The sequence below is a fragment of the Rhamphochromis sp. 'chilingali' genome, assembly GCF_963969265.1.
Source record: "Rhamphochromis sp. 'chilingali' genome assembly, chromosome: 6".
In the NCBI taxonomy this organism is placed as follows: Eukaryota; Metazoa; Chordata; class Actinopteri; order Cichliformes; family Cichlidae; genus Rhamphochromis; species Rhamphochromis sp. 'chilingali'.
In genome coordinates, this window is record NC_137933.1 from 36,554,877 (window position 1) to 36,570,505 (window position 15,629).

The following is a 15,629-nucleotide window of genomic DNA, read 5'->3' on the forward strand; positions in this document are numbered from 1 at the left end:
GAACCTGTCTGACCTCCAATGGCAGGGCATTCCATATCTTAGGAGCCAAAACTGCAAAGACTGTCTCCTCTGGATGTATAAAATATCTTTGGGACAGTCAAAAGCATCTAGTTAGCTGAACTAAGAGCATGGGATGGTGTGCAAGGGTGAAGCAACTCAGAGAAATAACAAGGGGCAAGACTATTAAGAGATTTAAAAAAAAAAAAAAAAAAAATTGAGGTCAAAGCTTCATCTCATTGGAGATTTACATTCCTATCAGATCATTTTAGTCATCTTTTGCAGTTAAATGAAAACCTTTACCAAACACACAAACAAAAGGTGTTGGTAAAGGTGGTGTTAAATACCTCCAAACTGTTTCTTCTTCACTGTTAGCTTCCTACATTAGCTCTCCTGCTAGCTCCTGTTGTCACATGTAATATAAAAACAGAATACATCAGTGCAAAAATAAGTACATTGTGACCAGTATTCCATCAGCTTTTGAATTTGGGTCGAGCTGATCTTTTATCCGAATGTCAGATAGGATTTAACCAATAACAGCGAAGTCCAAGCTAACACGTTCATTTGCTTTTAGCTTTAATATTTGAGAAGAGAATACAGAGTTGGGTCCACAGCAATCTTTAATCCATAAGTTTTGTTGTCTGAAAGTGACAGCCATAAAAACTAAAATTAAAATGTGTGAGAAATTGAATTGTTTTGGTGTACTGTGAGCAGTCGATTGAATATTTGACTTTTCCATGAACATCTTGGAGATAAATGGACTTTGTTTGGCCTGTAGTGCAGCGATAAGAAGAGAGCTTAAATGTAAGCACATCAATAAATTGAGCATACTTTACCTGCTTAGCACCAGAGGGAAGCAGGAGAGCACTGGCTGATCGCACAAATATATAAATAGGCTGCGATAGTCACTGCCACCTTTACTATATCCTCTCCCAGCTGTGGATTTTAGTAGTAGTGGTAAACTAACCCTGAGTGTATGAGATGGTGGAACTTAAAAAAAAAAAAAATCTGCAGCCTTAATTTCAGTGTTCATATCAAAGCCAAGCCGCATAAACAGCTTGGTCTGTCTTATTTGTGTACAAATTGCTCTACTGTTCAGTTGCCTGATAATACAAATGATGCAATCTATTTATATTTTGTAGGTCAAGTTTTCTGTCATATTGCTGCAAAGGGTTGAATGCAGGCAGGGAAAGTAACCATCCAGAACTCCGCTGAAAGTGCATCACAGGGATTGAGAAACTGAACTAGATTTACTTGGGCTTCAATTTGGTTTGGGGCTTAATGTCAGCAGTACTTACATGATCACTGCAGACACACTTAAACTACAGTGAGTCTTGAATGTATACATTTTCAGAAGGATTTTTTCTGGCTTTATTTTTTTTTTTGGGGGGGGGGGGGGGGGGGGACTTGATACATCTAACTGGTTAATTAATTACTCATTCAGAACATCGAGCAGTAAGAACTAGGACAGAAAAAGCAGACTCTCTATATTATTTGACTTTTGCTCATCGGAAGAATAGCAGGTTGCTGTTGCACATATACAGTGAATGTGCAGAGGTTTAAAATGTGCTATGTATAAAACATTGTATGCTGTCTGGAGAGTACAGTTTGTTAATATAGGAGGATAAATTCAGGTCATTTAATCATTTACACACCATGTGAGGGCCAATTGTTCTATAACATACCAACCTGTGTAAACTGTACTAAAACTGTTGTCATGTGCCATCAGTATGTGCCGTGTTGCTCTTATGCTCTTTGTGCTTCAGCTTAACATTCCAGTCTCAGACTCAGGCTCTTTCCTCCTTAAACCCCTTGGCTACCTTCAGCCTTCTTTCCATCATCCACTCCTGTTCCTCCCTACATCGCCATGGATGGTACAGTCCGAGAGAGAGAGAGATAGTGAGAGAGAGAAAGCAGGAATGCAAGAACAGAAGAGAGAGAGAGAGAGAGGAGGGGGGGAAAGCAGCCATGCATTAAGTTATTTTTTTAAATGACGGCGATCAGAGCAGAGGAGTAGGCCGAAGCAGGGAGGGACTAATAGAAGTGCACGAGGCGGGTTCACAGCTCTCCTGACCGTCTCATTCTCCTCGCTCATTGGTCAGGGGGGGTCCCTAGCTTCATATCACGCAAAACATGGGTGACCCTTCTTGCCAGCAGCCTTTGAAGCAATTGTGACAGCTGTCATCACTGTGTATGTCAAAACCTGTCAAGTTAGCTTCATCCTTGAATTGGAGATGCATCTGCAGGGAGACTTCTGAAAAGCCCCCAAGAATAGGATTAAAAAAAAATAAAAATCTGAAAATAAGGGTGTGGATGACAACTATAGTGTATAAAATTACTCCTACCTCATCCCCTTTTTTGTGCTTTAAGAGAGTAAATGTTATTAATGAATTTTAACTTGGGAACTTAAATAAACTTCACTTTTTAGCATTGACAAAACCCTCTAAAACATTTGTAGGAAGTCCTGATTGGATACTTATTGAAGAATAGCTACTGGTATCAATTACACAGCAGATAGGAATCGGTCTGCGTGCATCTGCTCTCTGAATGCAACACATCAGCAGTGAAACGTCTGTGAAATATGAAGTGTTACAGATTGCTGGCTGGTTTGTGCAAGAACTGCAGCTATAGTGGTTTATAAAGAATGTGCATGGGTAAAAGGAAACAGGTGTGAGGATGTCTTTGTGCAAGTGTGTTTTCTCGTGATGCCATCTTTATGAGGGCCTAAATGTGTTTCAGATATTTAGACAAAGGATTAATGCTAATGGGAACAGTTCGGTTAAGCAAGGTTTTCATTGCCGAATGTTAAGCTGTACAGTAATGTGTTTTAGAAGGAAGCCGGTGAAAGGTTGTAGGCCTTGGTGGCAGAAGTATTTCTGAGTGTGGGTTTTTAAACCGCTAGAAATCTCTTTCCTCAAGCCATCGAGTCAGATGATGATCTGACTTGATGCAGCTCTTTGGCTGACAGCTGCCCTCACCCTTTGGGCAGCACCACCACTGCACTAATGGAGGAAGAAGGTGACAGGAGAGGAGAGTTAGGATGAATAGAATAAAGGACAACAGACAAAACCTTATTGCATTTGAAGTGAATATGAACTATGGTAGAAGGAGTCACAGGCACTGCCAGAGACTCCCTCTCTCAGGGAACACCAATCTAATCAGTGCTTGTGGCTTCACACTGAAAATCTTGATCTTGAAAAGAATCTGCAGGCCTGGGTCACACTAGTATGCTTTGAGAGTTCGGCCTGACCCTAACCACAGATTGGTAGTCCTGTGTAGCACTGTGAGAGGTTCAGGGTAGGACATTTTAATAGATAAATCCTGGGACAAAATTCAGACAGTGTCAAATTTAGGATGACTGTCTCATGCTGTGAGCCCTGGTTTGACCCGTGTTGACTAACAAACCAATAGGAATGCAGCGTGAAGTGCAATGCTGATCAAAAGAGATTGGCACTTAGAACGGGTGTGAGTAAACCATATAAAACAAAATGATTGCGATTCCTCCAGAGTAGAAAATCCAGTTGAGTTGCTGCAGTAGAATGTTTTGTGTATGGCCTCCAGCTCTTTTTCTTTCTCACTAAGTAATAACGGCGTCTTGGCACCAATTCAGCAAATGTGTCAAATGCGATCGCTTGCCTAAGTTTAAATGATCCATCTTGTAAAATGTGGCCTGAAGTGAACTTGCATAATTATTGTGCTTAAGCACCTTAGGAGATTTGACAGTTAAGCTGGCTGCTAGTAACCTTACACCAGGCTTGATTTACCAGTATTCAGTCATACTTCATATTGTAATGACAATTCTAAAATGGTTGGTTTTCTCTGCACACTCAGATTCACACATTTTGTTGTGTTTTTTGTGGGAAGTAAGAATTATTGAATTGATTGAACAGTCCACTTTTACTCCAAGATGTGGAAACTGGAATCACATATGTGTCTGCACATATTTACAGACACATACTCATTTACTTCATGCATATAATAATGTAAAACCATGCTCTAATTTATGTATTTCTTATAATCTGTGGAGCAGGTTGATGTCAAATGTTTATGCTTCTGTAACTTAGTTATTGATTTGCCAGCTTAAGAGCTTATAATTCATTTTCAGCACATACTATTTAAAATTAGGTTAGCCTGTACTGACATTTCCTCATATGCAGAGAAAACCAGATGGAGTTCCCGTCTGTTTACTGGAGGAAACCATTTTGAAGGACATAGCTGTTGGCTAAAAGCTCATGATGTCTGTCGTGTGTATGACTGAGGCTGCTTGTGTATATATTTCCTTAGTTTTTCTGTAAAAGCTTGCACAGATATACAGAGCTGTTCCACTTCTTTTTAAAGGTTAACACACTGCCAGCTTCAGTACCCCTCTATCTCACACATCTAGTGCTATTCTCACACACGCATTCCTGAAACGATTTACTACGCCCTCAGAGATGAATGCAGCGCCCACCCTAACACCCAGATACACACCCAAATCCCCCGAGAGGCTGTTTTTGACATGTGACACAGAAGCTGTAAACAACTACAACAATGGCTATGTTTTAAAGTAAATGTTAAAACAAGGAAAGCCTAAAGCAAATGACATTAATCCAGTCTGCCTGTCTGTCCACCCACATATAAATTTCTTTCTCTTTTTATCTCTGCATGCTACACATTAGGGTCAAAATTAGCCTTGAAAGCCCATCCTACTGCATCCTTTTAATTTGCACTAAATGCCGTCTTTCTGTCTTTCCACATGTTCCCGTTGACCTCGATCCTCCCAACATCATCAGGAGTCAGTCCAAGGTAACGGCACACAAATACACACACAGACATTTTCAACACTAATTCCATGGTTGTGAATCATCTGTTTTAAACAAAGGCACCGCTGTACTACTTCAGCTCAGTTTCTGAGCTGTGTGCAACCATACAGGCAGCGATATAAAGTAATGATTTGTAAAACCATTATTGCCAAAATGGTTTGTTTAATTTATGAACCTTTATTTTAATCCTGAGGCAATACTTGTTCCCTAGAAACTGAATGTTTTTTTCCACTGGTTCTCTTTGCTGTGTGTGATTATTTTTATCGTCGTTTGAGACTTGATGGTCGCTATGATTACACATTTTGAGCATTTGAGCATTTAAAAACACAATATACACCTTTTTTTTTTTACTGTGGTGGCTTGTGCGACTACATATTCCAGTATAACATGTCATGGTGGTGCTGTTTTGTCTGTGTGTTTACAGGTTTTTGCCTATGATTATTGTTTCTGGTCCATGGATGAGACAGATAAGGAAAAATTTGCAGGTATGTAAATTTTTATTTTAATCATTCAAAAAGAAATTGCATTAAAATATCACTAGCAGATGTGTTAACTAAATATATACTTCAGTTATACAGACTATGTCTGTTTGTGCCACTTAACTGCAGGTCAGGAGGTGGTGTTCCAGTGCCTTGGGGAAAGTCTTCTCCACAATGCCTTCCAGGGCTACAATGCCTGTATATTTGCCTATGGACAAACTGGTAATTTACACTTGGACAACTCACATATTTATGGTGAATCTTATTTTATGACAGAGCGTCTAACTTAACAAGATAAGATAAGATAAGATAAGATAAGATAGAACTTTATTAATCCCTCGGGTGGGTTCCTCTGGGAAATTCGACTTCCAAAAAGCACAGCAACGACCGAAGTTACAGTTACAGAATTGTTATATATATATATATATATACACACACACACACACACACACACACACACACACACACACACACACACACACACACACATATATATATATATATATATATATATATATATATATATATATATATATATATATATATATATATATATATAAAAAATAAATAAATACAGAGACAAATATAAATAAAATATACAAAGGGGATAAATAGAATAAATAGGAATAAAAAATAAAAATACAAGTGAATTGCACATTTCAAGTATTGAGTCTCAGGGGTTGGTTACAGTATGTGGCAGATTTCTATCTATATTTTATTGCCTTAAAGCTTTTTTAGGAGTGTCTTTGTGGACTACCACTTGTACCGACTTGCATTTCTTCAGTACAAATAAGACACAGAAGTTAAAATACATGCACATGTTTCAGATATCTCATGTCCCATAATGTGTAGAGCGCTTATCATACTCTTACTTTACATATAATCTTGACCCTGCGACAGCAAGTTGGAGCTCATAAATTGATCCACTGTCTACACATGAGTCATAATGAGTCGAACCTTTTACTTGTTTGTCAGGTGAAATCATTCTTTAATAATTTCACAATCGTACCATCATTACTTTGTGTGTTAGTGGCAGTGTTTTGTATCAGCTGCCACAAAGACAAGAAATTATTTTACATTTAACTATACCTGCTGCAGTCAGTCTCCTGAAACTGGAGTATTTGTCTCCGTGTTTGCAGGCTCGGGAAAGTCGTACACTATGATGGGCTCAGTGGATCAGCCAGGGCTGATACCTCGACTGTGCAGTGCTTTGTTTGAACGGACACAGAAGGAACAGCGGGAGGAGGAGAGTTTCACTGTTGAGGTCTCCTACATGGAGATCTACAATGAGAAGGTCCGAGATCTGCTCGATCCCAAAGGGTATGATTTCATTCCTCAATCAGCCCTTTTACAAATGTGTGGGTGGTTTCGTTTTTCATTTGAAAGGTGTGGCAGCTCTGATAAATCCTAAACAATTCAGTAGTTGCCTTTGGTTGAGTTCCCTTCCACGAGCCAAATTTAAATCAATAGCGTATTAGATTTACAGAACGTTTGTCTTTCGTCTCATATCCTTATAATGCAGATTCTGCCTTTCTAATATTAGTATCCTATTAAACTAGATTCAGCATCTTAGAGCTGACTCACTGTAAAACCCACAAAGGTTGTAACAGCACCAGCAGGTGTAGAATTACATCAGTCTTCGGTGTATTTTCAAATGCAAACTCATTTTTACATATTTAAAAGACTGTAAACACAGGCACTGAAGAATAAGAACACATTTAAATTTATTGTTCAGTTTATTAATAAGTTGATTCTTAGAAAATGCATGTGAAACTGTTTTGAAAGTGTAGAATTGTTCAAGGCATTCTTCAAGCAAAAATGATTGAAGATATTCTGCATTTGACTTTATTGTATATTGAATATCTGGAGAGTTTGACCTGCATGTCAGGCACAACCCCTGAAATTGTTCTTGGAGAAACATTGATAGAAAATGTTTTATATTTCTAATATTTTAGACGCTAAATGTTTTATTTCCAAATAATTTGAAAAAAAAAATGCACATTAATAATGATAATGACAATTCCAATAAACTAAAATACATCTGCTGTAAGTCTACTTTTCTGGTTAATGACCAGCTTGCAGCTCTGCTCTAACATAAACTCAGATTAGCTGATAAATCAGTGAAAGTCTGTCATTTGTTCTGGATCCACCAGCTGCTGTGGTCAGTGCATAAAAAGATTAGCATTCTGCCCTGCAGTCACTGTTTTTGTCCGGTTCGTGTCCAGCAGGTCAGCTGTAAATCAGGACCCCAGGCCTGTGCCTGCTGTCCCAGACACTATAACCTTTGACCTTCACTCACTGCATGACTTTTAACCTCAATAAAACGGACCAAAGACTAGCAGACCATCTGACTGCCATATGCGCTCTGCTGTGGGTCAGATAATGATGAAGTTCTTAGATCTGCGGCAAGTTAGAATTGGGGTCAGAGAGCCAAGTGCTCACAAAGTGTGAACTGTGCACTGTGGACTTCTATTGGTTACCAGAGCAAGCCTAGCTTCTACTGCCTCCCCTGCTTGGACATCATTGTTCAAGCATTGGATGCAATTGGTCACGAGTGACCATGTTGCGTGTCTTTGTTTTAAACCTCATTTTCTTCTATGCCCAGGGGTAGGCAAACACTGCGGGTGAGAGAACATAAAGTTTTGGGTCCATACGTGGATGGCCTGTCTCGACTAGCAGTGGCCAGCTACAAGGTAAAAACAATTCACTGAACAAAAAAACCTTTCATGCATTTATGTCACCTACTACCCCAAACATCCACCATGCAGCACTGCACCACACATCCTGTCTGATCAGTTCTTCAGATTTTCTGTGACACCTGAACAGAGTTTCTTGCTGCCATTTCCTCTCACCGTCCTCTTTGAGTATTTATATCACTTGAAGTACCAAATGTTAGTAGTCTCACCAACCAAATCAAAAATGGTGATAACATTTTGTTTTTTTATATTGTGATTTTCAGGCGATTCAACCGCACTAGTTATAAATTATAATCATTATAAAATATAAAAATAGGCGAAGAATGTGCCGTGTAATTTATGGCCATGTTGACAACTATTCTTTGGAGTGAGGTAAAGCACGTTCAAATAAAAGTGAAACAAACAATTTTATAATTTACAGCTAAATGTCATGGTTACAGTATCTCTGCATCCATCCATCCTCACTCATGAACTTGTCGCTGCATAAGTATTAAAGGTTGGAGTTTGAGCTTTGTAATGATGCTTGTCACATTTTCTCTTTTATGTGACAAAATAGTGGTTTTTATGAAGGCATGGCAAAATATTTTAGCATTTTCTTTTTTTAGTAAAATACTGTCATGTAATCTGTTTTTGAAATTAAAGCAAAATGGGAAACTATGAAAATGATTGTATTGTTTGTTTATTGTGTCTTCTTCCTTCAGGACATCGAGTCTCTAATGTCAGAGGGCAATAAGTCACGCACTGTCGCTGCTACCAACATGAATGAGGAGAGCAGTCGATCGCATGCAGTCTTCAACATTATTCTCACACACACACTCAAAGATTTAAAGTCTGGGGTAAGATATAACAACACAAACACACACATGCTCACACAAGACTGGTCTGTTATTTATAAAGATGACTAGTTAACATCTGTTCCAACTTGGATTCAAACCATGTTCCCTCAGTCCCCATGCCATAATCTCATCCCTGCACCATCAAGCTGCTGCATCATCCACCCACTTCTAAGCTCTCAAATATGCTCTACACTGTCTAGCCACATCAATCACACATAGATTTTCTTCAAAAGGCCTGCAAGGATTTGCTGGGCACGAGAAATCTAAAGCTTTAGAAATGATTGAGACTTTACTTTTTAATCATTATGATTGCTGAACTTTTTTGGGGTGCGATAATGTTTCTGCTATTTTTAATAATATCTAAACCACAAGAAAAAAGAAAGCTACCAAAAGGGATGATGTCAGCTCCGCCATGTGACCAGGCACTCTTAAGAAAAGACTTAAATGACTAATTCTCCGTCCTGACTGACCCACTTAGTCTCTCCTGATCCTTGCTCTTATTTCCAGCTAGAGTTGCTACCAGCAAGTCCTGTTAATAATTCACAGACATGACTGTGAGTTTGTCAGTTGATACAGCCTGCTCTCCTTTCAAGTCACGCCCAGAGTCAGTCACTGAGTTGGCCAGACAATTCGCCGGTAGGTTCATCAAGCTGAACAAAGTCTAACAGACAGCAAACGCATAAACTGTGTAGTCAGTGAGTGAATCACTTAGCTGACACATCCTTCTGCTACTTTTAACACTATATTTTATTTTATTATCCCGTCATAAGTGAACATCAGATTAAAAATCTCTACTGGTTTGTGTTATTCCAAAGAACACAATTTTGACCATTCAGTGCAATTTGAGTAATTTTATTTCTGTTTTTGCCGTGCTGACTGCAATATTTAGGTTGCTTTGTGATCCTCTGACTAGCAGAGCATTAGTCATTAGGGAGTTGGACTCGTTTCATGGCACTGAAACCCTGTTAGGCAGTGGTAAGCAGTATTTCTGAGACCCTGAGAACACCATTTAAGGTAGTCAACTTCAATATTCAACACGTATTTAAGCTTCCAAGTTTCTTCAATCTAAATATATAATCTGTCCCCAGTTTTAAAGAAATAGTGACCGTTGATCTTTGAATTGGAGCTCATCTCCGCCCTCAAATGACGCAGCCTGTGTTGGGGGCAGGTTAATAAGAGGCAACCTTTGACAAGTAGCAGAATCACCTGTTGCTGGATGAGTCATTCTGACACTCAGAATCTTGTCACTGGTTTTCCTTTCAGTATCCTGTCCTGTTTGGACTTTTCAGCCACGCTTTCAACTCAAAGGTCAAATTTGTTTGCGCTTTGGCCATGTGTACCTATCTATATCTCAATGGTTTCCTGATGTTTCTCTGTGTCATAAAACACTTTGCAGGCTGTGTAGTATAATGCAGAGTTTTTAAAATGTATTCCAGCAGTTGTTTTCTGCACTGCAGAGTTGACCCTATTTCTTACCATGTGTATCTGTGTGTTGATGCCCCGACACTCGTTTTATGAGCAGACACATTACAGCATTACATTTGTTACTGACTCGAGTATCAACTCCCCTGCTTTAATAATAAAGTATTTTCCTCTTTTTACTATTCGAATAGCTAGTTAGATGTTAAGACTCGAACAAGACAAAAGTGTCAGGGTACTGTAGACTTTTGTGTTTATCTCCAAGTCTTATATTTCCGGGCTACAGATCCTATCGTTGATGATGTAGTAAGGAGCTAAAATTACTGAATTACAAAAGGTTGTGGCTTCTCATGTGGTAGTGCTATTCAGTCATCAGCTTTGCCTCCCCGCTCTCTGTAGCTGTCTAACATGACTTCTCAGTTCAGGGCATTATTTAAAAAAGGTCTAGTTTTCTGTTACGGATAAACATCTCTTGTTTGTTTAACAATTTGCTCAGTCCTGGGGGATCTACACTTGTGCTGGTGTGAGGCTGATCTGTATCACTTGTCCCTGAGGGTGAGCTTTATCTCATAAGCGAGTCTTTTCAGAATTCAAGTTTGAGTTTACTTTACCTGAGATTTCAAGGTGACAATGCAATGCAGCTGTTTAAGATTTAAGATTGAACTTATCCGCTTCTCAAGATAAGGTTGCTTTGCTTTCCAAGCACAATGAAAACCCCTTTAACAAATGTTTATTTTATAGTAACACATACACATTCTCACAACTACAAACAAACTGCTGCGAAATGTAGTGTAGAAAAAATGTAGAAAAGCTTTTCTGTATGTAATAAAAGAAAAACATGTAACAGAACACATGGCTAAAGTTAGCTTATTATGATTTTCCTTATTTTCTTTCATTTATATATCCTGATAAAATAGGTTACAATAGTGTATTCTCATATTAGTCATGGTTGTATTTCTAACCATGACATCACCTTATATGCTCGAAATCCTTCTTAGCCGAGATTTCAGATTGCCCTAAACTCTGTTTCAGAGGGTTTTTTCCTGCTCAGGTGCAGCTTGGCCAGTGAGCATAGCAGCCCCTACGGCAGGGGTGGGCAACTCCAGGCCTCAAGGGCTGGTGTCCTGCAGGTTTTGGATGTCATTGATCCAACACAGCTGATTTAAATGGCTTGAAGTTCTCCAGACGCCTGGTAATGAACTAATCATTTGATTCAGGTGTGTTGACCCAGGGTGAGATCTAAAACCTGCAGGACACTGGCCCTTGAGGTCTGGAGTTGCCCACCCCTTAACTATGGCCTGTTGTTCAGACTTTGGTTGTTTTTTGTTCTTGGTTTTTCTTTTGTTTTTTGGGGGGGGAAGGGGGTGTGTGTTTTTTTTTGTTTTTTGTTTTTTTTTGTTTTTGTTTTTTTTGCTTTTTGTTTTTTTGAGAGTCAGCCATTCAGAAAAGACAGAAACACAAATAACAATATTGGTAATACTGTCAGATATATAGAGCATCAGTTTTTTTGTTTTTCAGCTTCTAAGTTGCTTCTAATGGCTTAAAGCAACGGTCCCCAACCCCCAGGCCACGGACCGGTACTGGTCCGTGAGTCGTTTGGTACCGGGCCGCGAGAGTTGAGGCTTGGGTGTGAAATTTATGGTTTTCAAGGTTGCTATTGTTTTTTAGCATTATTTTTTTTAAATCTTTTTTTATCATTAATTCTGTTAACCCTGGGTCTTTTCCTCTATGTTATGAATAAATCTTCTGTTTTTTTTGGCACCAGTACTGGTTTTAGTTTGTTGTATTTATCCGCGACACCTTAAAGACTGGTCTGTGAAAATATTGTCGGATATAAAGCGGTCCGTGGTGTAAAGAAGGTTGGGGACCGCTGGCTTAAAGGATGCTAAAGTCGCTTGTTTCAGACAGTAGGCGAACCAGATTCAATAAATCTCCAAGAATAAAAGCTAAAAATCCTCATAGTAGGTCAGCTTTAAGTCTCAATAGTCAAGCTTGTTGAAATGTTGAACAACTTGTAAAGATTTTGATGAAAGTTTAGAATCAGAAAAATGATGAATATACACTAAAAAGAAAGAGCTTGTTTTTGTTTTAATTAAAACCAGTGATGTCAAAGAATAGTTAGGATGGTGTTTGCTGAAATGTTTCTTTGCAGTCCAGAAGAGCCTAAAGGTCACAACACTGAAACTAAAGCAGTAGAAGGTTAAGTATATTCGGCTTCACCCGTAGCACAGTGTGAATCATGTAATGAATTTGGCGTTTTGTGTACTGGGGTTACTCTTCTGGTAAGGGAGCAGGTAGTCTCATCTTGTGAAGTTGGCTTGTTGAGTCTGCAAGGCTGCAACTGAAGTGGAGCAGTGTGGACTTGATAGAGATTTATGGAGTTATGTGGGAGTGGGAGTGAACCAGTTCTTTTACAAGAACACCATTATCATTGTATCTGTGTGCACATTCAGCCAAAACCTTTTGGAGGCTCGACATAAGAACACCTGGTAAAGTTCAGACATGTCACACCACAGATCATCAGCCGCTTAGCTGATCAGTAATTGCATGACATTGTATGCGACTTTGTTAAAACATTGATGTGTGCAGAAAAGCAAGGTGGCTTGACAAGTGCACAGTTGACACACACGGAGGACTGCATCTGCTGATATTTAGCTGATGGGCTGCTTTGGCTTGTCAGCAGGTGTTGATCAGGTGTTAGATTCAGCCTTGTCAGCTGCTGACCTGTCACAATCAGGAGTGGATGTGGCATACAGATAGAGATGTGATATCCACCTCTTCAACAGCCCTTGGGAAGACACAGAGGGAAACTGTCATCAAGACACTGAAAGATAACGGTGTGCTCTGGTTGGTAGAATTACAAGAATCAGAAGTATAGAAGACAAGAATGGATATTGCTCAGTTAAACTTCAAAGCATACAGAAATGTGTTCAGGTAGTAGCTGCTTAAAAATCAGCCTCCTTAAGGGTTATTAGAGATTTGTCAGACCCCTTGTGGGTCAGTGTTACGGCTTTCTGAAGTAAGTGAAGTTAATTCAGATGTGCCTAATCATCTTTACTGCAACCCCTGGATATGTTTTAAACCAGCCTAGGAACACCATGGCTTTTTGTTCCATTGCTTGTTACACTGGGGAAAAAAACATCAGTGGAAAGTCAGAGAAAGGAAGGAAAAAAATACATTTACAAATACATTTTACAGTGGACAGAAACACCAACGCAGGTTGCAGGACCCTGCTAGAGCATCTCTAGTGCATAAGGCATCATGGATGCAGCAACAAATGGGACAGTAATCAGACTTTATTTTCCTTTTTGCTCTTTCTGTATCTCTGTAGACGAGTGGGGAAAAGGTGAGTCGGCTGAGCCTAGTAGACTTGGCTGGAAGTGAGCGAGCAGCAAAGACTGGAGCAGCAGGAGAGCGCCTGAAGGAAGGAAGCAACATCAACAAGTAATGAAGCAATTAAAACATGGATACAGAGAAACAGTACATAAACAGTTTTTTAAATGTTTTCCCAATAAAGGTTATATTTCTTCCAAGGTCATTCAAGCCTGACGTTAAAGTATCTCAACACACAAGCAGACAGAGCTACATGATTGCTATCAGTCCATCAGCTGGTCTCTTCTCTTTGTGTTTGCAAGGTCCCTCACTACTCTGGGTCTAGTGATCTCAGCTCTGGCTGAACAAGGAACTGCCAAGAACAAGACCAAGTTTGTTCCTTACAGAGACTCTGTTTTGACATGGTTACTGAAGGTATGATAAACATAAACGACCACCTGAGCAAAAAACATTTTATAGCATTTTTTCCTCTATATTTTACTTTTTTCTTTTTTTCCCCCCTTATGAATTCTCCAGGACTGCCTGGGAGGTAACAGTCGGACAGCAATGGTTGCTACTGTGAGTCCAGCGGCAGACAACTACGAGGAGACGCTGTCGACACTACGTTATGCCGACCGAGCAAAGAACATAGTTAACCATGCTGTTGTTAATGAAGATCCCAACGCTCGCATCATCAGGGAGCTCCGAGAGGAAGTCGAAAAACTACGAGTGCAACTGACACAGGCAGAGGTGAGAGATCTTCACAATCTAAGCAATCACCGTGTTGAAGTATTTGCCTCACCTGCTTGTCATGTGCTTTATTATCGCCAGTCTTTGAAAGCTCCAGAGCTCAAAGACCGTCTGGAGGAGTCTGAAAAGTTGATTCAAGAGATGACGGTCACGTGGGAGGAGAAGCTTCGCAAAACTGAGGAGATTGCACAGGTGAGACGCACAAGAAACATCAAATGTAATTGATTTTGTTTTTATTCAGTGTAATAATTACAGTGCACAGTGTCTTTATTTTCTCAAACTGCATCATTCAGATACTTTAAAAGCTGAAAGTCTGATGTTTTTTGTGTGTGTGCGTGCGCAGGAGCGTCAGAAGCAGCTGGAGAGTCTGGGTATTTCTCTTCAGTCTTCAGGGATTAAAGTTGGAGACGATAAGAGTTTTCTTGTCAACCTTAATGCTGATCCTGCACTCAATGAACTGCTTGTGTACTACCTGAAGGTTTGCATGAACACACAGACACATACAGAGTCCCCATCATGCTTTACCTAATGCCTTCTAAAGTATTATTCCTGACTTTTTTTTTTTTTAAACCAGAGTTGTGTAACTGCAGCTTAATGAGCGATCAGTCTTTGTCCTCTAAAAACTAAATTTGATCAGATGTGTAAGAGATTTTTTTTTTTTTTTTTTTACACAGTTTGAATCATAGAAACTGAAGTTTCATTTTTCTTAATAGCAAGCTGAAGAAGAACCAGTTGTCATGTGACTTGCACTGGGTTTTGAAAACGCTTAAGAGGAAATTTCATTCATTTATACGAAACCTGAAAGGCAACCAGCTGTTATGGAAACATAATAATGTTGCTGTTTGATGGGCTCGATTAGAACAGATAAAGTTTAAGGAGTAAAATTTAGATCAGTTGTGATTGTAATTATAACTGGAACATCCCATAGATTTGTGATGTGTTCCTCTAGACAGGCTCTTTATTCCCCTTTTGTTTGGGTCAGCTGATTGTAACATGTTGAACATCTCAGGAACACACAAAAGTGGGCTCAGCAGACTCCCAGGACATTCAGCTGTGCGGGATGGGTATCCAGGCAGAGCACTGTGTCATTGACATCACAGCAGAGGCAGCTGTGATTCTCGCCCCCTACCGCAACGCTAGGTAAGGAACGCAAACGTAACACAAACAAAGTTCAGAGAATTACACTGCAAGGTTTTAATTGGGTAACTTTGGATTAAAATTAGGGTTTTTAAAGTTCTAAAGGTGGTTTATTTCTCAGCAGGTTATATTCAAGATAAGAGATCAGCACACACAAAACCACTGCCCACTGGCCAGCTGGCTTCTCTCACCAGCCTCAGT

At 39.5% G+C, this 15,629-nt stretch overlaps 1 protein-coding gene across 4 annotated transcripts in view; it reads left to right on the forward strand.

Moving 5' to 3' along the window:
- kif13ba (kinesin family member 13Ba) overlaps positions 1 to 15,629 on the forward strand; it is a 50,879-nt gene that overhangs the window by 14,200 nt on the left and 21,050 nt on the right. For all 4 annotated transcript variants that reach the window (XM_080885017.1, XM_080885018.1, XM_080885019.1 and 1 more), the window contains exons 4-15: positions 4,770 to 4,782; positions 5,224 to 5,284; positions 5,408 to 5,500; positions 6,418 to 6,598; positions 7,884 to 7,971; positions 8,676 to 8,810; positions 13,561 to 13,673; positions 13,865 to 13,976; positions 14,079 to 14,291; positions 14,373 to 14,483; positions 14,635 to 14,769; positions 15,301 to 15,431. In XM_080885017.1, the coding sequence (XP_080741143.1) occupies positions 4,770 to 4,782; positions 5,224 to 5,284; positions 5,408 to 5,500; positions 6,418 to 6,598; positions 7,884 to 7,971; positions 8,676 to 8,810; positions 13,561 to 13,673; positions 13,865 to 13,976; positions 14,079 to 14,291; positions 14,373 to 14,483; positions 14,635 to 14,769; positions 15,301 to 15,431 (1,386 nt within the window). The remainder of the gene's footprint in view (positions 1 to 4,769; positions 4,783 to 5,223; positions 5,285 to 5,407; positions 5,501 to 6,417; positions 6,599 to 7,883; positions 7,972 to 8,675; positions 8,811 to 13,560; positions 13,674 to 13,864; positions 13,977 to 14,078; positions 14,292 to 14,372; positions 14,484 to 14,634; positions 14,770 to 15,300; positions 15,432 to 15,629) is intronic.